At 45.0% G+C, this 22,223-nt stretch overlaps 1 protein-coding gene across 3 annotated transcripts in view; it reads right to left on the bottom strand.

Moving 5' to 3' along the window:
• NPSR1 (neuropeptide S receptor 1) overlaps positions 1–22,223 on the bottom strand; it is a 75,298-nt gene that overhangs the window by 7,339 nt on the left and 45,736 nt on the right. For 2 of the 3 annotated variants that reach the window (XM_087821435.1, XM_087821436.1), the window contains exons 3-6: positions 22,064–22,167; positions 12,245–12,338; positions 9,184–9,385; positions 317–393 (exon numbers count right to left, since the gene is read on the bottom strand). In XM_087821435.1, the coding sequence (XP_087677561.1) occupies positions 317–393; positions 9,184–9,385; positions 12,245–12,338; positions 22,064–22,167 (477 nt within the window). The remainder of the gene's footprint in view (positions 1–316; positions 394–9,183; positions 9,386–12,244; positions 12,339–22,063; positions 22,168–22,223) is intronic. The other variant, XM_087821437.1, reaches the window with a different exon arrangement.

The following is a 22,223-nucleotide window of genomic DNA, read 5'->3' as shown; positions in this document are numbered from 1 at the left end:
CTTGGACAGTCCTCTCTTTTCATCCCAGTGTCCTCCTCGTGACCAGGCCCGAGAAACTGGGGTGACCCCGCATTCTGGCTCAGAGGCTGCTTGGCGGGACCCTCTGCTGGTACAGCCTGGCCAAGCTCGCAGTCCCCCCCAGTTCCAGGGACGCCGGGGGAGAAGGCAGGGCCTGCCTGGGACAGCCTCTTGGGGGTCTGAGCTGCCCGCTGGGCCCTGACATATCAGTGCAGGCTCATTGTGTCCAGAGCCCAAGCTCATATTTGCCAGAGGAAAACCTCTGAGGAGGCAAAACGAGCCGAGATTAGAGACTTACCTGAGCAGTTGGAAATCACCGTCTCCTGGGCTTTGCTTTTAATCCAAATGGTTCGGATCACAATGGCATAGATGACGCTGTGGGAAGGAGCACAGGTAAGATGAGAATGGCTGAGGGGTCCCCCTGGGAGACACAGGGGGAGGACCATTCCTACCTCCTGAGCGTGAGGTGTGGAGGGAGGGTCCCCCTGTATTTGCTGATTCTAGAATCCCAGCAGATGGAAACGGAAAGCCCCTAGGAAGTCAGCTGAATGTGGCTACTTCTTTTTTAAGTGAGGAAACTAAGGCTGGTGAAGTTAAATTTCTCTAAGATCACCCCAGTTGTTAGAGGTAGAGCTGAGGTTAGCATCCAAACACAGCGCTCAGGGTCAGGAAGATTCAGATTTGTAACCGGCTCTACTGCTTACTGGTTGTATGACCTTGGCTTTAGTTTTTCCTGTGGCCCGTGATCCCTGCCTCTGGTGTGCAGGCCTCTGTGTGTTCCTCTCTTGTTGGATGTGACGGGACCTAGGATTTGCTTCTAATTGGTGCATTGGGATGAGGCGATGGGATGTTCATGATCACACAAGAGTGTAGCATCTTACTAGCGTCTGTCTTCATCCCTTGCTCTGAAGAATCAATTTTCTGGGACTGCAGAACCATGAGTCCTACAGCCCCAGGAAATTAGTTCTGCTAAGACCCCATGAGAGATGGGAATAATATCCTTTTACAAGTGAGCCTCTGATGGGCACCCCAGCCCCAGCCGACACCTTGATGGTCACCTTGTCTCCGCAGATGACCCAGATAAGCCGTGTACAGACTTCTGACCCACAAGACATATGAGATAATAAAGTGTGTTGCTTAAGTCACCAGGTTCATGATCATGTATCAAGCAATAGATAACAAATACACTGTGTGATATAGGCTGACTCTATGTGTCCCTCCAAAACTCATATGTTGACTTCCTAATGTCCAATGTGATGGTATATGAAGGTGAGTCTTTGGGAGATGCCTAGGTCATGAGGGTGGAGCCCTCATGGATGGGATTAGCGCCCTTCTAAAGAGAGACCCTAGCCCATTCCACCATGTAAAGACACAGAGAGAAATCTGCAACCTGGAAGAGGGCCCTCACCCAACCCTACTGGCACCCTGATCTCAGACTCCCAGCCTCCAGAACCGTGAGAGATGCATTTCTGTTGTGTACAGCCTGTGGTATTTGGTTGTAGCAGCCCAAAGGAACAGACAGTGAGCCCCAGTTGAAACCGCAAAATGGAGTTAATAATACAAACCTCTTAAGAATTTTTTAGGGATCAAATGTGACAACATTTAAAGTGCCGAGCACAGTGCTTGAAAATTAGACTCAGTAAATGTCATCTTCTGTCCCTCTTTCTTCCCCATTTTTCACATCACACCACATCTACTCTCCTGGGATGTAACCTGTGCCTAACAGGAAATCAACGTGTCAGTGACTCAAAAGCAGCAGCAAAATTTGTGCCTGATGTCCCCTTTTGTAAATATAAAAATTAATGCCTTTCTTTCATGTTATTTGACATTTCAAATATATTAAGTATCTCCACTAAAAACTTGGGGAGGAAGCACCGCTTTATTTTAAAACCACACCAACTTCCCTCTTGAGAGCCACTGGTTAAGAGAGAAATCAGAGCTTCCATTTGCAGCAGCTGACAAAGCACTAATTGCTTTAATGATCTTTAGAATATAACGTAATTAATGACTTGGTAAAATGCCCTGTTTCTTTATGCTCTTCCTGTCTTGTTCAGCCAACCCCTCTGGGCGCTCCGAGAAGGCTCGAGGCCTTTTTGGCACACCCCCCCCTTTGCTCGTTTACTTGCCCAGGGGTTTCTTTGGAACCTGTGTGTCTGCACGGAAGAAACAGATGAGGGCAAACCTGACCAGCGAGTCTATTCTTCCTCTAGGCTGAGCATTTGTTAGAGCCAGGAAACTTCTCCCCAGGTAAATGGACAGCAAGGAAAGGCTACAGCCACAGGGAGTGCTGTGTGTTGCAATCGCAAGCCCAGTACTTAAGTGATCAGTAATTCAAATATTTATTGACAATTGATCAGTAATTCAAATATTTAATGACCATCAACCACATACACGGTGGAAATGAAAAAAGGCCTATGTGTTAGGGGTTCAGGCCTAAGTCACCCCACCTCATCTTGAAAGGACCCGCCAGGCAAGTAGAAAGTCAGTCCCAGCTTTCCTGTGAGCCAGGAAAATGCCTATTAAGTCGGGCGCCACTTTAACTTATTACCCAAATCAGGCCACTTCTCAGAGGGCACCAGTTGCGCATCAGAGAGACTTCGGAACTGTATGTCTTTCTTCCACATCCCTTCCTTCTAATTAATCAGCAAGTTCTGTGCATTGTCCCTTCAAAATGTCCCCATTGCCTGTCCCGCCCTCCATCCCTGCTCTTCAGAACCCTTACAACCTCTTTTTATATATGTTGGTGAGTTTTCATTGTGATAAACATAACATAAAATATACCATTTTATCCATTTTTAAGTGGACGGCTCAGTGGTATTAAGTACATTTATGTTGCTGTGCGATCACCACTGCCCATTTCCAGAACTTTTCCATCTTCCCAGGCTGACACTCTGTACCCCCTGAACACAAAACCATGGCCAGCTTCCGGAATCGATGGCACTCTTACCCAGAGGCCGTGCCCATCTGCCCTGTCCCTTCTAATTCACCATGCCTGCTGCCCAAGCGAGGGCCCGTATGGTCTCTTGCCTGATCATTGCCGTCACCCTCTAAGACCTCCCCCTGCTGCCGCCGTGAATGCCCCCAGCACCGTCGGGGCTGGGGCTCCAGGGCAGAGGACGCCCTGGTCTCAGCAGGGCAGCCAGAGCCTCCCCTCGTCTTCCTCCGCCTTCCTCACCTTATCTTCCTGCCCAGAATCGTAAATTACACACATCATATAATACATCAGTATATTTCACATAACATACTACATATGATTACAAAGGAACAGAATGCTATGAAGATAAAATGTAGGGTGATACACGAGTATATAATAGAGGTCCTGACTTGCTCTGGGGTCAGGGACACCTTCCGGAGGAGGTGAACTTCCAGCTGAGAGCTGAAGGGTTAAATGGTGTGTAAATGCCGAGGGGAGCGATCACGCACACAGAGGGAACAGTATGTGCAAAGGCCCCGAGGCGGGAGGGAGGATGGCGCATTGGAAGAACTTCGAGAAGGCTGAGCCTGCGTGCAGACAGCGTGGGTGTGACCTAAGATGAGAGCGGCCTTGTACACAAGTTAGAGGTCATGACCTTTATCCTGAAACAGTGGAAATGTACCGACGGGCTCTAATCGGGAAAGTGAAACGATGGATTAATAGTTTTTTCCAGTGTCACACATTTTTCGGTATGGATGCGTTGTTTCTATCTAGACGTAGGGGCTGGTACCTGAGCTGAACCGTCCTGGGAAAATATACAAGAAATTCTTTGCCTCTGAGGAGTGGGATGAGGGGGAAGTGGGAGGAATATTTTTGTTTTTCATTTCACACTCTGCTGTATGCTTAGCGATTTTCCAAATGAAACGATGGCTCTGACTGTCGTGTGGAATGGGAACTTAAAAGCGGTGAGAATAGATAGGTGGCTATTGCACTGGGCAGAAGGAACGATGGTAACCACCCTGGGAGTGTGTGCCGGCTCCGTTGTCCTGGGATTTTATTCCGTCTCTGGGAGAAATGACTACATGGTGTGGCCTAAAGTTAGGGGGTGAGAATACACTCCAGAAGCAACCGCAGCTCCTTGGTGCAGGAATCCTGGATGGGAACAGTCATGTGCCTCGCCTCTCACCCCAGTGCCCACGAGGGGGTGCTCAGGAGGGAATCGGGCAGCGTTAGCCCTGCTCTGTGCCGGTCCCTCTGTAAAGTGCCCGACACCCTGTCTCATTAACTCCACCGGTTAACAGGGTGCTGGGCCCCGTGTGGTATGTGCTCAACACATCTCGATTACAGTTTTTGTTTTCTACAAGTTCTTATTTTGTGACTTTATATGTGAACAATGGGGGGAAGAGTTTATTGCCCGCATTGTGGGGATGACAAGGCCGAAGTGTCAGAGACCAGACTGGCCACCAAAGCCCGGGTGTGATGCTGTGAAGACAGTAACAGCGATTTGCTCACCTTCACAGTCAACCAATAATTGTGCCAAACCCTTCAGGGAAATTCTCTCATTTGACCCCTCCGGCAACTTCATACGGCTGGTGCTGGCGCTGGCGCTGGCGCTGGCGTGTCTTCCAGGTGGAAGGCTGCGGTTGGAGGGCTCCCACGACCGGAGGTCACACGCTGGAGGCTGGCACAGGGGGCCGGCGCCTGGCCCTCTGCCTGCAGGCTTGTTAACCAGCACTCGGGCCGTCCCGCACACAGCGAGGGCGGGGTACAGGCTGCACTTGGGCTGCACATGCCCTGTAGTGCCGGTTACTCCCTGAATGCCCTCGACCAGCCCAGCAACCCCTGCTGGGGTCCCCTGGGACCCTCTGTTCACCCTCCAGTGACACTCATCACAGTGTTATAACTCCTCTCTCCATCGGCTGCCTCCTCTGCGAAACAAGAAGGTTCGTGGACTCAGACGCCACGTATGTCTGGTCACTTCTGTGTCCCCCTTGCTGGCCCAGAGCCTGCCAGAGGGTGGGTGCCCCCAGGTATTTCTAGAAGTAATGAGTGAATGGAAAGAGGCACAGAAGTAACAGTGACAGGGAGTCACTTCCTTCTCGGATGTGGTGGGTCGTCCTTGGTCTCGAACCTCATGCCCGTGGGCTGTGCTGGCCAGGCCCCTGGGCCCCTGGGCCCCTGGCCTTGAATTACACAGGGCTTTGCGCTCCACAGGCCTGTGCGGGCCTCCGCATGGGTTTCCCAGTGTGACCCCCAGTCCCCAAGCAAAACAGATGGATTCGCTTCAACGACGGGAATCGGTGCTCCACGGCAAACGCGCTCTTCCCCGCCTCCTCCTTCGCGGTGGTCGGGCGTGGATCCTACGCCCCTGTCTTGGTGCCACGGAGAGGAGACGACAGTGGGATGAGGAATCAGTTAGGGAGCAGGGAAATAGCCACGGCTAAGCACAGCAATTACGCCGGGTCTGACGACCTCCCAGCCACAGTTAGGCAGCGGTGACAAGTGAATTTGGAAACAACGGAAGTTGTGTTGACCCAGAAAAACATTGTGTTGACTTGATTGTCACTCGCTATGATTTCAGGTCCTGGGAACCTGATTTAACTAATGACAGATCAGCTAAATCTGTTCATGCACAGCTCTCTCATGAGTCTGCCAGACAATATGACTCCTTTCCCCCCCTCCCTCCTTCTCTCCCTCCCTCCCTCCCTGGAGGATCTGCCATATGCCAGAAATGTCCATGTTGTGTGTGTGTGACAGTGACTGAGACAGTGACAAGACCCCTGTGTCCTGTGGTTCGTGCAGCGGGTCAGCGGGCCTGCGCCGTTCATTCACCCCGACATTTACGAAGTGCCCACTGTATGCTGTATGTGGGATCCAGAAGTTAAGAGACAACAGTTCCTCCACTCGAGAGAGAGCCACACAGGCCACAGTGACACTGGCTCACAGCCTTCATGGCGACCCGGACACGCTGAGGGTGCCGGTCAGGGAGCACGGCTTGGCCTCGGGGCGGGACAGCCCCCTGTGGAGCTGGCATTTGATGTGAGAGCCGAGGAGGGGAGCAGTTTGCCGGAAGCCAGGTGGGGGTTGGGGGGGGAGATGGGGGGTGGGGGTGGGGTTTGGAGGAAGAGCAGCGCAGGGTGATGCTCACAAAGGCAGCCGGAGAGAGGACGCGGGGTGTCAGGGGCAACGGAGGCTTGCTGTGGCTGGAGGGCCCGGTGCCCAGGAGAGTGGCCCCAGCTTCTCCTGAAACAGCTGGGACCTGAAAGGGACAGCGATCTTGTCCTAGCAGATATTAATGTATATAAAGCTACCACAATGAAAACAACGTGGTATCAGAGGCAGAAAGGCCACTAACTTAGTTATTTGTGTGTTCTCTCCTTAAGTATGTCGATCGCTATTAACTAAAAATAAAGTAAAACATATTCAAAATTAGGAAGGAAATGGCAAACTGAGGAAATATTTACAACACATTTAAAAGGCTATTGTATAAGGGGTCTCTCTCAAGGTAGAGAATACATAAAATAAAAACAAAATAGACTGAAAGTTCAGAAACGGTATTTATAATATAAATGTTTTTGATAGAATTGCCATTTCATACCATGGAGAAAAGATAAGATTATTCAGTAAGTGGTGTTGGGGGTAAATGATGGTGTATTAAAAAACCAGATTTAACAGATCTCTAATTCATATCTAACACCAAAAGTGAGTGACACTGGGACAATTGGTAAATCAGATCAAGTATATTTTTTAAAGTGGTATATTTAACATACTCCCAACACTAAAATTATTTTCAAATAATTAATGTAATAAATCATAGAAAAGTTAAATCAAAGCATAGATAAGTATGTGGAAGGGGCAGTTTCCTAAGGGGGAAAAAAAGAGTTTAATCTTATCTAAAACAACCTCAAGCAACAGAATCAAGCTCGGGGAGCCAAAGTGTGGTTAAGAAAGAAAGAAAAAAAGAGTTGAACTTCAGCTCTGAAAGATATGAAATCGTAGCAACTTGTCCCAGGAAGCAGTTGGGAAATTCCCTCTGACCCTGGTCTTGCTGCAAGAAGGGAGCAGGCGGTGATGGAGGCCGAGGGTGCCACTCCCACCAGAGGGGCGCCTTCTCTGACAAAGGGGCCTGACTGCGTAGGAGTGGAGGTCACGACTGAGCAGATGGGACACTGCAGAGAAGCTCAAGGGCAGAGGGAGGTCACGGAATAGTCCTGGTTCTGCCTGGCCAGGAAGCGGGGAGCAGGATTTAAGGAGCCCTTAGTTGCTTGATGAGGGCTGAGTAAAACCCAGTTTTGAAATCATCCCCTTTAATCATCAAATTATGCTTTGCTATGTCCAAGGACAGCACAAAAACACAGGAGTTGGGCTGTAGGCAAGTTTGAGGGGAAGTGCTGGTGGGAAGAAGGGGCCAAATTAATGGGGGACATTTCAGATAGTGAGAGATCCACGTGACAGACCTGGCTGGAGAGCCCAGCGCCAGCCGCACGGTTCACGCAGTGCCCGCCCTGCTGAGCAAGGGGTTTGACTGACGTCAGGAGCTGATAGGAAATCAATCAGGAGAGAAGCAGGGACCTGCGGCCGCCGCTGACATTGACCCGTCAGTCCCCTGACGGCCTGAGCTGCTTCCTTCCGAATGCTTTCTCGGGGTCGGGGCGGGCATCTCTCCTCACCCATGCCCCCCTTCTAACGTCACTATGACTTGCTTTTAATTGGTTGTCTAAATAACCTTCATCTTTCCTCCAAGATTCCTCCCCAGTTCAGCTTGGCGGAGGGGAGCACAGTGAGTTGAAATGGACTGTCGATGCTAATTTATCGACTGAGCAGAGGAGACTTCACAACCTTCAGCCTCAGCAAGGCTGCTGAGCTGGCCCGTGGGGATCATTCTGCCCAGCCTGACCTCTGATGGAAAGCTGGTCATCCTGCTTCTTTTAGCTCTAAGTCTGTCCTTGTGAAAAATTCAGGGGCTGGACTATGCGATGGATACCATTTCTCCAGTGTTAGTATTTTCTGAGACTAGAGATGAGCAAAGAGCAAGAACAAGTGGTTCCCAAAATATCAGAAAACACTTGGAAAATACCTAACCACTGAAGGATCAAAGAGATCTTGTTGAAACAATGCGGTCATTTCTCTTTAAACTCCATGATTGGCAAAGATTTAATGAAGAAACGGTACCACCTCCCATCGGGTGGGGGGAAGAAAAACCAGAGCTCTCATTTGCTGTTGGCAGGAACATACCTTTTCCTAGAGGACAGTTGATGAACATGCATCAGTCTTAGGATGAGCGTCATCAATCCAGCAATGCCACTAGCATGAGTTCGGAGGAACTGATCAGAGACTCAAGGGAATATTCAAAGGGTGCGAGGTCACAGGATCAGCATGGCCTGCATGCACACTGAACCCCCACCCATGCAGAGCCACCCTTCCAGAGGTGACCTTGCCATAGGACCAGGGAGACCCTGCCCTGTCCAGGTGGCTGTGGTCTTCTCTGCTGCAAGACCAGCTCTGGCCCACCACTGGCCGCAGGACAAAGGGAGTCTCCTATGACTCGGTTGCTCCATAACCAAGCTGCAGCCCACCCAGAAAGAGCTTCTTGTCAACTTCTCTCCCACTGGCTCTGCCTGCCTGTCCTTCCTGTTGCCACACTCACTCTCGCCTCAGATCACCAGGGAGCCAGCTGTCCCTCTGCTTTCCCCTTCTCCTGTCTGAATTCTTCTCTCTTTCAATGGTGGCTTCCAAGAAATGTGCTCCACCGTTACCTGACTTCCTGCACACATACTCTAGCATATTTTTTGTGTTACTGTGGTTTTTGTTCAATTTTGTTTCACGTCTATCTTTTCAATGATAAGATCTCTGAAACTGGTACCATGCTTATATTTGAAGGATATCCAGAGAGAACAGGATATGAAATCAGACAAACGGGGGTTCAAATCCTGTGTGATGCTGGGTGTGTTACTTAACCTCTCTGAGCTTGAGTTTTATCATTTAGTTTTTTCATAGGGTTAAGCGTGGTTAATGGGGTAATCGTTGGTCACTTAGCACAATGCCTAACCCATAGTACACACTCAGAAAAGGTTCATCCCCTGCCCCTTACTCTCCTTTGGAGGAGTTGGGCTTAGCCCAAGCTTTAGATAAAATTGTGTGGCCCCGCCAGTTCCCCCAAGGCCACGAGAAACAGCGAGTGACCTGTAGGGGAAGAGAGTGGCAGGTGGCAAGCCGGGGCGCTCCTGAGGGAGCCTGGCCTGCGGGCCTACCTGATGATGGTCAGCGGGATGAAATACACCAGGAAGGCCACGACGGTCATGTACGGGGTCCAGTAGGAATCGTCGGGCCACAGCGCCCAGCACTGCTCCTCGCCGTTGGAGAGCTTTCTCTTCCCGAAGATGACCAGGGTGGGGGTGGAGAACAGGAAGGACAGGCTCCAGGCGCCGGCGATGAGCACCTTGGCTTGCTTTTCTGCTCAGAGAAGAGAGGGAGGGCTGGGCATCTGGGAACATTCTTTGGGGGCACACTTGGAGTCTAGTGTAGAAGATCACTGTGCGAGAGGAGCTGTGGATCTCTCAGAGCCTCAGTTTCCTCACCTGTAAAATGGGGATCGCAGGCCCTGCCTCTGGGGCTGATTCGAGGGTTAAGAGAGGATGTTTGCCCCGAAGCTGGCCCACTGCCTGGCATAAGGTCTGTGCTCCCCAATTTCTCCTTCCCTCCTCCTTCCCTGATTTGCCCACTGGACTTGAAATATTTATGCATCCATCCTTACAATATCGGAGAGCTCAGCCTGTCCCATATACCCTATGTGGAGCCTCTATTAATTTTGCAGTGAGGAGATAAATGGCTTTACATATTTAAAAGAACACTATAATATTCATCGCTGCCTTTCCTGTAATTTAGGACACTGTTCAGAATATTGCACAGTGTCTCCCAGAGCACATCATATTTGTCCTGAGCTAAACAGTGGCATTTTTTTCTCACCCAGTGAATATGGGGAGATGTGTAACTGACCATGTTCCCCTCCTGGCTGTGGATCCCAGGCCCTCCACCCCCAGCAGGTGTCCTGAGACACCCCCACATGTTTTCTGATACTTATTTCCCCTTCTCTCCTACTTAAAATACTTTGGTGGAGGGTCTTTTTATAGACCATGTTCAATCCTTCCAGGAGCCCACTGGGCACAAGTGAATAGATGGATGAATAAGGGTATCACACCTTTGTGTACATGTATCTTAGAATGTCTCCCCCATTTTCCTCACCCCACTCCCTGCCCCCTTCTCCCCCATAATCACTAGGGCATGGCTGTGTCCGGAAAGCTTGGTTCTGGGTACACACGCACACGCACACACACCCTACATAAAGCCTAAGAAACAGATGTAAGTTCTATTTTTAAATTACTTTGAATTGCTCACAACACACTGATACGTTTCTGGTTAAAGATTACCTTCCTGCATGTAAGTCCCTGTGGTCACTATGGCTCGTCCAACTCCCATCCGCAGAAGTGAGGACTAGGTGGGCTGTGTCCTTGCAGGCAATTGAATATCATTCTGGGATCTCCCTTTTTCTTCCATTCTCTCCTTCTCTCCCCCCCCCCCGCCCCAATATGTAGCACTGCTTTGAATTTTCTTTACATTAATCTGATCACACTGCATGGATTATTCTGCATGTTGTTTTATCACTGAAAACGAGATGCAGATATTTTCATGTCAATGCACATTGCTGCCCATGGCTCCACCACACCCTCATTGAGAGAGACAGGTATGTAGTATTCAAGGGCAGCTGAGCTAGACCCACACCATGTGAGTTCAAATCCTTCCCCTGCACCCACTAGCTGTATGACCTTGGGCAAGTTACTTTTATTTTCTGAATTATAACTGCCCAGACTGGAAGATGCAGATAATAACAGAACCTACCTAAACAGAGCTGTTGTGAGGATTAAAGTACTTAACATATGTAAAGAATTTAGAGTCATGAATGGCACAGAGCATGTAATCCACACACCTAAGCCACTGAAACTTCTTTGTAGGATAACCAGCCATTCCTCCATTGAGGGACACCAAGGGTAGCACTGAATTCCTGCTATTCTCAGCAATGTGACAAATCACAACACACGTACACATGCACACGTGTGGGTGTTTGTCCAGAGAAGATAGCAAGAAGCAGAATTTCTAAGTCAAAGGGCTACACATTTTATATTTAATTAGATAGCGTTAAGTTGCCTAAGTGTCTGTTCCAATACTATCTGATGTATTCAACAGTATCTGATGACATTAATTCTACTTATTCTAAAGTTCTGCTCGCTCTATTAACTTTATTTCCTGGGATGTAAATTCTGCAGAACGATATTTTAAATACATCATCTCTTTTCCACAGCTGGGCTTTGGTCACATTTTTAATGAGATTTGATTACACCTTGTAGTCAAGATTTTATGTTAGGGTCCTCATTTTATCAGTTTTCACAGCCTGCTTGGAGAGTGTAGTAAGGGTCACTAAATGTTGGGTTTGTACTCTTAGCTTTCAGGGGCCTGGAGAAGGGTGGGCTCTGCTGTGGGCAGAGTAACGAACTTAGTCCCATGATTAGGTGCCCACCATCCCTCCAGGGCATCATGGCTTCCAAGAATGCCACTCGGTCTCTTCAAATCCAGCACCCCACTCTCTGGAAGCAGAGGCCTCCATCCTTGGGGGTAGGGGGAGGGTGGCAGGCAGGGAGACTTGCTGTGATGAGCCCTCCTCACTGTGCTCCAGGGATCTCCCTGAGGTTTCCCGGAGTCCTTCCTGCCCTAGGCATTTACACAATCTACTCAGGAAGCACTCAGCTGCCCCCCCGTTGCTGCAGCATCACCTGTGGGTGTTATGGGGTGCACAGTCCCAGCCTTCCTCCGCCCCAGAGCTTCCTTTTCTCGGGAATTCCTCACTAGCCCTGGGTCAAGGAGGGCTTTCCTTCTTTCCAGTATGATTATCAGTTAAAAACATCTTTCCAATGATTCCTATGGTTTGGGGCTTGGGCGTGAAGAGGGAAAGGTGTTGTTTCTGGAAAATGAACAAGTTGAAATGGGAGTGTTCATCTCCTGGACTGGTATGTGCATCAACACTGCTCTACAGGAAAAATCCAGAGGCTTTAGCATCAAGGTAAATGGTCATCAAACCACATTCCCCAGCAGTTCTTGGCAACTCGTGGCAACCACCAGCATTTCCCCGGGCATTGAAGGAGGAGGTAGAGAAAGGGGGGGGGGGGGGGAGAATCGTTATTAAGAGTATACCGGTGAAAACAACCCCACCCTCCCCCAAGGTGATTCCCTAGGAAGCAGCAGCTGGGTGAGGCAGCTCACCTCCCTGCAGGAACTTCATGGGGTAGACGATGGCATGGTATCTGTCTATGCTGAGGGACACCAGGACGTAGGTGGAGGCGTAGAGCAGCACAACCTGTGGAATGACAGAAATGACAGGAGCTGTGTGACCACCGAGGCGAGGGAAGGCACGCGGTGGGAAGAGGAGTGTTCTGTACTGTTTGGAAACCTGGGCGCTGAACCCAGGGAGGGATGAGTTGGGGTAGGGAGAGGAAGACTGGCTTCCGTTCTCGGAGGCGCATTGCTGTCCTTGACGCCGGACGTTGCGTGGCTAGTGGTGACGGCTGACAGTGCTCCCAGCCCACACTGGCTCACTCATTCGCTTGGCTTCATGGAGACTCCACATTTCAGAGTCAGTCCCTCTTTGGACATCTGCATGGTCCATTTGTTGGTGATTGACTTTTAAAGCCAAATCTAATTTTCTCTGTCACAGTGGACATTCTGGAATAATTAGATACGAAAAGTTCATTTGCCTTTTATCTGCGGGAGTTGTTGAGAGACGACAGAAGGGCTTTGGCTGAAATGCGCTGGTTTAAATCCCTTAGCATCATCTGAGCTGACACTCGGGGCTCCCCTTCCTCATCTACTTCTCCAGCAGAGCTGTTCCCCGAGGTAGGGCCTTGGGTCTCCTCTTCCCCTCCCCACCCTCCCCTTTTATTAACCTCACTCCTGCCCTTAATTATCCTGTGTACACTGTTATTTGCATACTCTGCAGAGAAGGAAATTGGGACATAAGACCTTAATATCTCTTATGTGAAGAGCATACTCAAAAATGTAATTAAATGAAATAGCTCTGGCAGGATGATCAGGGTGAAAAACTGTCAGCTAACTTTGAGCCTCATTTCTACTAGGAGTCCAGCCACATCTCTGCTTCACAACCTTCGGGTCAAATCCAGAGCGTGTAGAAGAGAAACAAGGAGACTGACGCCGAGGGGTGAGTGTCTGAGTCTTTCTAAAATGAAATAGAAGTAACATGACTCTGGCAATAACCTCTGTCTGAATCTGTACCATTTTGTTTTTCCCCTGGATCAAACAAATACCAAGCAACTCCATTGCTGTGCTTTATTATTTGTATTTCTATAACACCACCACAAGGCATCTCAGCACCAATATGTCGGAAGGTGTCTCAGGGAGGGGGTTCTGAGGACTGATCAGAGATTGACGGCTCCGTGAGGAATATAAGGAGAAATTCTCTTCTTGCTAAGAAGGTGATATAGGGACAGAAAGAAAAATGATGGCCGAGCTTAACCAAAAAAATCAGACAACCGCCCGACCGGTGTGGCTCAGTGGTTGAGGGCTGACCCAGGAACCAGGGGGTCAAGGTTCGGTTCCTGGTCAGGGCACAGGCCTGGGTTTTGAGCTCCATCCCCAGCAGGGGGCGCGCAGGAGGTAGCTGTTCGATAATGTTTTTCTCTCATCAATGTTTCTATCTCTCTCTCTCTCTCCCTCCCTCTCTCTCTAAAAATCAATAAAAACACATTTTTTTAAAAGTCAGACAACTGTCTCCCCAGAGAAAGTTGGGATTTCTATGTGTGGCCCATGAATTCATAATTGTTAGGGCTGGCCGCGCACAGTTGAGGAGGGGACATCAGAGGGGATGGGAAAGGGAGCTCCTGAGGGCAAAACTCTAGGAGGTAGATGTCCCACAGCGAGGAGGTGAGGTCGTGAGTCTCGGGTACAGGAGACTGTGCTGAGTGAGGGGCTGACACCAGCTCCAGTTGGAGCAGGAAGGAAGATGATGCTAACTAGTGCCCGGAGAACAGGCCGCCTTAGCCAAAAGGGAGCTACTTTGAGACACCGTCAAAAAGGGTATTTAATTTCAGGGCTCTTAAAACATCCAGGCGGGGTAAAAAACCATTAAGGTTACCTTTAAATAAAATGCACCTCAAATTGTCATGCTTTTCTCCACAAACTAAATGGAAAACAGTATAAAAACATGTTGTTCAGAGTTTCGAAAGGAAAATTATGATCCAAGGATTTTATAAATATGTTTTTATGAAATTATTCTTAGCACAGAATTATTCTTAGCTATACAAGAAGGAGAGACTAAAACATCACGCCCTCTTCCAGAAAAATCTTTTTGAGGAAACATTTCTGCCGATGGGGAATTGCTTTTCCTTCTGAAAAAGAAGGAAGGGGACTGAATAATAATGGCCCCGGTAAGCAACGAGCCAGAAAAACACAACGTTTGCAAATAACAGTGAATATAGTTTCGAGCTATTTCAGAAAAGAAGTCTGGGGAGTTGAGTGAGAGGAGAGAGGAGAGGCAGGAAGTCATGTTACATTTCCATTTAGACATTCAGACATCCCTTTTGCTTTTTACTTTGATAGAGATGTATTAAATTTAAAATTAAAGATAAGCTATCATAGAGTGAAATAAAAATGGAGAAAAAAAATCTTCTTAGTTTCCTATGGATACTATAACAAATCACCACAAACTTTGTGGCTTAAACCCACATGAATTTATTCTCTTGCATTTTTGGGGACCAGAAGTTCAAAATCAGTGAGAGGGGGTCAAAATCAAGGTGCTCGCAGGACTATGCTTGCTCTAGGGGAGCATTGGTACCTTGCCTTTTCTGGCCGCAGGTGGCCACCAGCGTTCTCTGACTTGTGGCCACACCCATCCCTCCTCTGAGTCCATGTTACAATGTCCCTCTGTCTCTGCATCAACTCTCCCTCTGCCTCCCTCTTCTAAGGATACAAGTGATTGTATTTGGATTCACCAGGATAAAGCAGAGTAATCTCCCCATTTCAGGGTCCTTATCTTAATCACATCTGAAAAGTCCCTTTTTTTGCCATCTAAGGTAACATGCTTAGGTTTCAGAGGTATTTGGGTATCTTTTGGGGGCCACTTTTCAGTCTACCACAATTAATAACCCAATAGAGAGGAAAACACAAGTAAATAGGATAAAAGTTTAACACGGAAAGATTAAAATGAGGTGGCTGAAATAACACCAAACACCACTTGTCGCAAGCAATAGAAATGGCTTGAGCTCCTTCACTAAAACATGGACTGTTTACAGAATTGTTGCCCCAAATCTAACTGTATCCTGTTTCGAAGAGAAATCTCTAAAACCAAATGATTGTCAAAGTTTACAAATGGAGTGATGGCCAAAGGTAGGTCAAGCAACTAAAAACTAGGCGGAGGCATTCGTTGCAGTGCTACCTTTAGACTAATTAAGGCTAACAGCACTGCATGGGATAAAGGAATGATCTATATTAATAAAAGATACAATACTTCATGGCAAGAGAATATTAATAAGCTAATATGAAACAAGTAACATAACACTAAATATAAACTACTGAAGTATCCAGAGCTTTACAGAAGAAAAAAACACAATAACACATAGATAACGAACTTTAAGGATAATGAACTTTAAGAATAGAACACATTATTGTAATCATAAATGAAACTGAAAAAAAAAACCCTCAATAGATTCCAAAATGTGGAACTTGTGGCAATTTACATATTTAAAACAAGCAGCAAAAGCTGAAATTAGTAGTATGTATTTTTAATACCACTTAGAAATTTAAATGCCCTTATAATTAACTTGAGTCAAGAAGGAAATCAAAGTACAATTATAGTCGATTCATAAATGTCAACAAAGAAAATTCTACACATCAACAACATATGGGCTACCATTTGGAGAACAGAAGGCAGTTTGAGGACATATGTTCGAATTCTCACTATCCCACCCCTCAATTCTGACAAGAATGACCTAGGAAATATGAAACCAAATAAAATCTTGTGGAGATGTGAGACTTAGGGAAAATTTAGAGAAATTTTATTTTTTAAATTGCCAGACTGGATTGATTTAAAGGAAGAGGATCCCTGGACTGACTTTAAAAAATTTAATGTACTTTATTTTTGTAGAACAATTTTAGATTTATGGAAAAAATTGAGCAGGTAGTACAGAAAGTTTCCATATTAAGCCCCACCCCTCCCCTTATTTATTAACATCTTACATTTGTGTGGTCCATTTTTTAAAGCTGGTGAACCAATATTGACACATTATTATTAACTAAAGTCCATGGTTTATATTAAGGTTCATTCTTGGTGTACATTCTACTGGGTTTGACAAAAGCATAATGTCCTGTGTCCACCATTACAGCATCATACAGAAAAGTTTCACTGGCCTAAAAATCCCCCACGCTTTTTACTTTATTCAGTGCCTCCAAATCCCTGGCAACCTCTGATCTTTTTTACTGTCTCCATAGTTTTGCCTTTTACAGAATGTCGAGTAATTGTAATCACACAGTATGTAGCCTTTTCTGATTGGCTCCTTTTGCTTAGCAGTGTGCATTTAAGATTTCTCCATGACTTTTCATGTCTTAATAAGCTCATTTTTTATTGCCGAATAATATTTCATTATATGCATATACCATAGTCTATTTATGCTCTATTTTTTGTGTGTGTGGCTTGATAGTTCCTTTTATTTTATCACTGAATAATATTTTATCACATGGATGAACCAAAGTTTATTTACCCATTCAGCTTCTGATGAACATCTTGCTTCCAGTTTTTGCCAATTATGAATAACACTGCTGTAAAGATTCTTGTGCAGGTTTCTGTGTGGACATAAGTTGTCAATTCAATTGGGTAAATACCTAGAAAAGCAATTGCTAGATAGTATGGTAAGAGTATATTCAATTTTATAAGAAAATGCCAAACTATCTTTCAAAGTGGCTGTACCATTTGCATTCCCATAAGGAATGAAAGACTTCCTGTTACATTCTCTCTAGTATTTCATGTGATCAGTTTTTTTGGTTTTTGGCCATTCTAATAGGCATGTAGTGGTATCTCACTGTCATTCTAATGTGCAATTCCCTAATGTTGTATATGTAGATAGATGCCCATTGACTCCAGCAGCATTTCTTCAACAGGTCCTATCCTTTCTCCATTGCACTGACTTTGTTCCTTTGTCAAAGACCAACTGGCTGTGTGCATCTTTTCTGGTGTCTGTTCTGTTCCATTGATCTACTTGTTGATTCTTTCACCAATTCCATGCTGTCTTGATTATTGTAGCTTTATAGTAAGTCTTGAAATCAGATAATGTCAGTCTTCCAAAGTGTTTCTTCTTCAGTATCGTGTTGACTACTCTGTGCCTTTTGCCTGTCCAAATAAACTTGTTTATCTATTTCTATAAAATAACTTGGTGAGATTTTAATTGGGATTGCGTCAAATTTGTAAATCGCTTTGGGCAGAATTGACACCTTAACAGTAGTGCATCTCCCTATCTATGAACATGGAATACCTGTAAATTTACTTAGATGTTCTTTGATTTCTCTCATCAGAGTTTTGTGGTTTTTAAATGTTTATTTTGCATATGTTTTGTTACATTTATACCTTAGTATTTCGTATTTTGGTGCTAATATAAATGCTATTGTTTTTTTTTGTTTTTTAATTTAAGCCTTTCTGTTTATTTATTATTTTTTTTTCAAATTTATCTTTATTGTTGAAAATATTACAGATGTGTTTTTAATTTTAAATTCAAAATTTTTATTGCTAATATATGAATAAAAACAATTGACTTTATACATTAACTTTGTATTCTGTAACCTTGCTATTTCCACTTAATAGTCCTATGGTTGTTTGTTTATTATTTTGGATTGTTTATGTAGACAATCTTGTTGTCTGTGGACAAAGTTATTCTTAATTTTTTCCAACTCCTATTCTTTTTATTTGCTTTCCTTGTTCTGTTGAATTAGGTGGTACTTTCAGGGCAATGCTGAATAGGAATGGTGAGAGGAAACATCCTTGACTTGTTCAGCCCCAGGAGGAAAACTCTTTTTCACCATTAAGTATGCGGTTCTCTGTGGGTTTTTTATAGCTATTCTTTATTAAGTTGAGGAAGTTTCCCACTATGCATAATTTGCTGAGTTTTTAAAAAAGTCAAATGGGTGTTGAATTTTTTCAAATGCTGTTCTGTGTCTATTGATATGACCATATAAATTTCCTTTACCTTTTTGATGTAATGGATTACATTAATCAATTTTTTACACATTTTATAATTGTCCCACAGTTCTTGGATATTTCATTCCATTTTTTTAAATACACACCTTTTAGAGCTGTTCTAAGTTCACAGTCAAAATGTGTGGAAGGTACAGAGACTTCCCATAAACTCACAGCCCCCACACAGGGGCTCCCTCATTATCAAAACCCCACACAGGAGTGTGGCAATCAATGAACAGGTGCCTGGAACCAGTATGTCTTCCAGTCATTGCAGAGTCTCTTTGTGAATGTTGGGGCATACTTTTGACACAGCCAGGAAACCGATGGCTCTGACTTTGCCTTCACTTCCCGCTTGCACAAAGCTTCAAGGTCAGCCAAAGGTAAGAGCTCAGGGCCTTCTCTGTTTCTTCTGAGCATGGGCACAGTCCTGAGCATGCTCTTGGTCTTCTAGATTCTCAGGACTCTATTAGAGATTTTCAAAGTCCCCCTGAATACCTCATTACTTAGCTTATTTTTAAAAAATTTGGTTTATATTTCTGTTTTTAAATTTTATTGGGGTGACATTGGTTAATAAGATTATATCAGTTTCATGAGTACAATTCTATAGCACATCATCTGTATATTGCATTGTGTGCTCACCATCCCAAGTCAAGTCAGCTTATTTTTTTAAGCTTCTGGTCAGTTTATTGTTTCCCCCAGCTCTTATCCAATACCTCAGGCACCCGCCAGGTTAATCAATTGCCTGTAATTGTTTTTGACAAAGGCCTCCAGGAGAAGGACTTTCACATGGGTGAGTTCTGAATCAAGTAAAATACAGGCAGCTTTGCAAGTGGGGTCTTTCAGAGAACAGTCAGACAATCAAATAAAGATGATTTCCCAGGAATGAGGCTTTAAAAAGCTCTGGCCCTCTTCTGCTCTCTCTAATGGCACCCCGATGATTTGTTTTCACTGTAAATGCAAGCCGTTAATTTCCGAGGCAGCCACAAAGCTGGAGACAGGAGGATGAGACTAGTGGAAGCTAAAACACCACAAATACCATTTTTCTTGCTGAGATTCAGCCATTTTTAAAATAAATGCTTCCTGCATTGTTAAAAACCTTTGTTTCATTTCCAGAGTGCTTAAAATTTTGATTCTGACAATTTTTTAACAGTTTTTTGTTGTTGTCTTTATGGAGTAGAGACTTATCAGAGTTTCTTATTCGGCCATCTTTACTATGTTACTAGAATATATTTTACATATAGTGTTATTTTGATATTCATTATACATACTATTAGAAGGAATATTACTGAAATGCGTAACTCTGGATCAAAAAGACATTTTAAAAAAAGGATCCCTTATCCTTTGGGACAGCGTGGAGGGACCTGGAGAATATTATGCTAAGCAAAATAAGCTAGTCAGAGAAAGGCAAGTGTCACTTGATCTCACTCATATGTGGAATCTAATGGACAAAATAAACTGATGAGCAAACTAGATCCTGAGACACAGAAGCATGGAACAGACTGATGAAGCTCAGATGGAAGGGGTGAGGAGGAGAGATTAACCAAAGAACTTATATGCATATACACATACATGCATAGCCCATGCATAGTCAATAGTGCGGGGAAGGCTTGGGGTTGCAGGGTGGAGGGGTCAGTGGGGGGGAAAACAAGTGGACATCTGTGATACTTTCAACAATGAAGATAAATTAAAAAAATAAAACAAAATGACTGATGAAAAAAGATATTTTTAAGTTAGCAATTAGAGAAAACATAGGTTATAATGTGTTTTTGAAAAATGTTAAGTGAAGGGTGGCAGCCAGCCTCCAAGAGGTCCCCAGTGACCCTCGCCTCCTGATTTCACTCCCTGTTGCGGTTCTGTTACCTCCACTCTGACTCAGCGCTGACTCCTGTGACCCATAGAGTGCTGCGGAGGTGATGATGCCAAACTTGAGACGAGTTCATAAGATATGTGCCTCTACTGTGCTCTTGGGGGGCTGATCCTTGGCAAAGGTGGCTGCTATGTTGTGAGGACACCAAGGGATATTTGTAAGGGCCCAGGTGGAGCACTGAATACTCCGTCAAAAGCTAGCACTAACGTGCCAGCCACGTGAGCGAGCCCCCTCAAAGGTGAATTGTGCACCAGGCCAAGCCTTCCAGTGACTGCAGCCCTGGGCAGCATCTGAGCGGGCTTTGTGATGAGCCTTTAGCCAGCTCTGCCAGGCCAGGCTGTTGCTAAATTCTTGACTGATAGAAACTGTGAGATATTAAATGTTTATGGTTTTGGGCCACTAAGTATTGGCGTGATTTGTTTCTCAGCAATTGATAGAGTAAGCAGTTGAAAACATTTATCTACAAGGAAGCAAAAACCCTCGAGAAGCAATATGTTTTAAAATATTTCCCCTGAGAAAATACCAGCCCCAGACAGAAATAAGGGCTCTTTCACATCTACTAAACTTTCAAGGTTAGGCTCAGAGCGCAGAAGGAGGTTTTTAATTGTAACTCTTCTCTATTTTCGGAAGATGGAAAAACTCCATTACCAAGATCTGAAAATGACAGAACAAGTGTAAATCATACTCTCACTTATGAATATAGATGCAAAGATTCAAAAAAATCATACTAACAAATGGAGTTTAATGGTAAGTTTTTCCAGAAACGTATTGTACCTCTGTAAAGCTATAATTTAGACCTGAAGTGCTGGCATCAGAAATAAAATATATTAATGGAAAATTATTTTTCAAGAACGCAGGAGTAGAGTATATCGAACCTAACACCAGCAATAAAATAGTCCATTCTTTCCTTACTAGGTTGAAGTGTTTTAATCTATGTCACATACATGGTTGATGTGTTAATAATAAAATATATCTATATGGTACATAGATAATATTTTACAACAAATATATATTTTTTACAATTATATTTTTACATTGAAGGATATTCAATGGGCAAAGTGTAAATGTCTTTAATCTAAAAAGAGATATTAGCAATAACTGAGAAAATAAGTACACTGGTTATAAAAGAATTGAAAAAAGATACTTAGCAATTTGGAGAAGAAATTCAAATGCCAATAGATATTTTAAAAGGTCCAATTTAGGGAGAAATACAAGTTAAAACAGCTAGAGATAATACCTGTTTTCTAACAAACTGCCAACATTTTCCAAAAAGAATAATTACCAATGTTGGGTTAGTTTGAGGAGAAAAAAGCAAAACAAAATTGGAAATTTTCCTGGAGATTAGTTAGCTAGTGCTCTGTATGGTCTGAATGTCTGAGTCTTCCCCAGATTCACATGCTGAAACCCTAAAACCCAACTTGATGGCCTTGGGAGGCGGAGCCTTTGAGAAGTGATTAGGTGATGAGGGTGGAGCCCTTACAAATGGGATTAGTGCCCTTATAGAAGACCCTCGAGCTCCCCGCCCCTTTGGCCACACGAGGACATCATGAGAAGTCTGCGGCCTGAAAGCGGCCTCACCAGGCCGTGCTCTGATCTCACTCTCCCCGCCTCCAGAACTGTGAGACATAAATGTTTGTCATTCACAAGCCACCTGCTCTGTAGTATATTTATTATAACACCCTGAATGGACAGAGACAGCCAGACTATGTAAAAGCCTTCACATTGACCTGGAAATTTTATTTCATGCTTGAACTATGAATGTTGAAATTCTTATTATTGCTTATTTGCGCTTCCTTTAGGTAGGTCTTATTTTTAGCAAAAGAAATATACTTAAAAATTTTACAAATGTTGCTCTTCCTTTTAACTAGAAGGAAGTGAGCAGTTTGTTGTGTGGGAGTGTGAGGTTTTATATTATTTTCCCAGGAAGAATCCCAGAGCTGGTTTGGGGGTCAGCTCATCACGTTTGGAAGGTGCTACATACCTGCAGATAGCGGACCACTCGACAAACCAGATCAGGTGCCATGAAGTCGCCAGTGAATCGCCAAATGATATCTGTCAAGATGTTAACCAGTCCTGTGAAAGAGTCTAACAGAAACACACAGGTCATTACTTTCAGGCTCTTTCAAATGGGCAGCCATGCG

Source organism: Miniopterus natalensis, chromosome 10 (assembly GCF_054644295.1).
Source record: "Miniopterus natalensis isolate mMinNat1 chromosome 10, mMinNat1.hap1, whole genome shotgun sequence".
Lineage (NCBI taxonomy): Eukaryota > Metazoa > Chordata > Mammalia > Chiroptera > Miniopteridae > Miniopterus > Miniopterus natalensis.
Note: the sequence above shows the minus strand (reverse complement) of the source record. Positions and strands in the feature narration are given on the sequence as shown.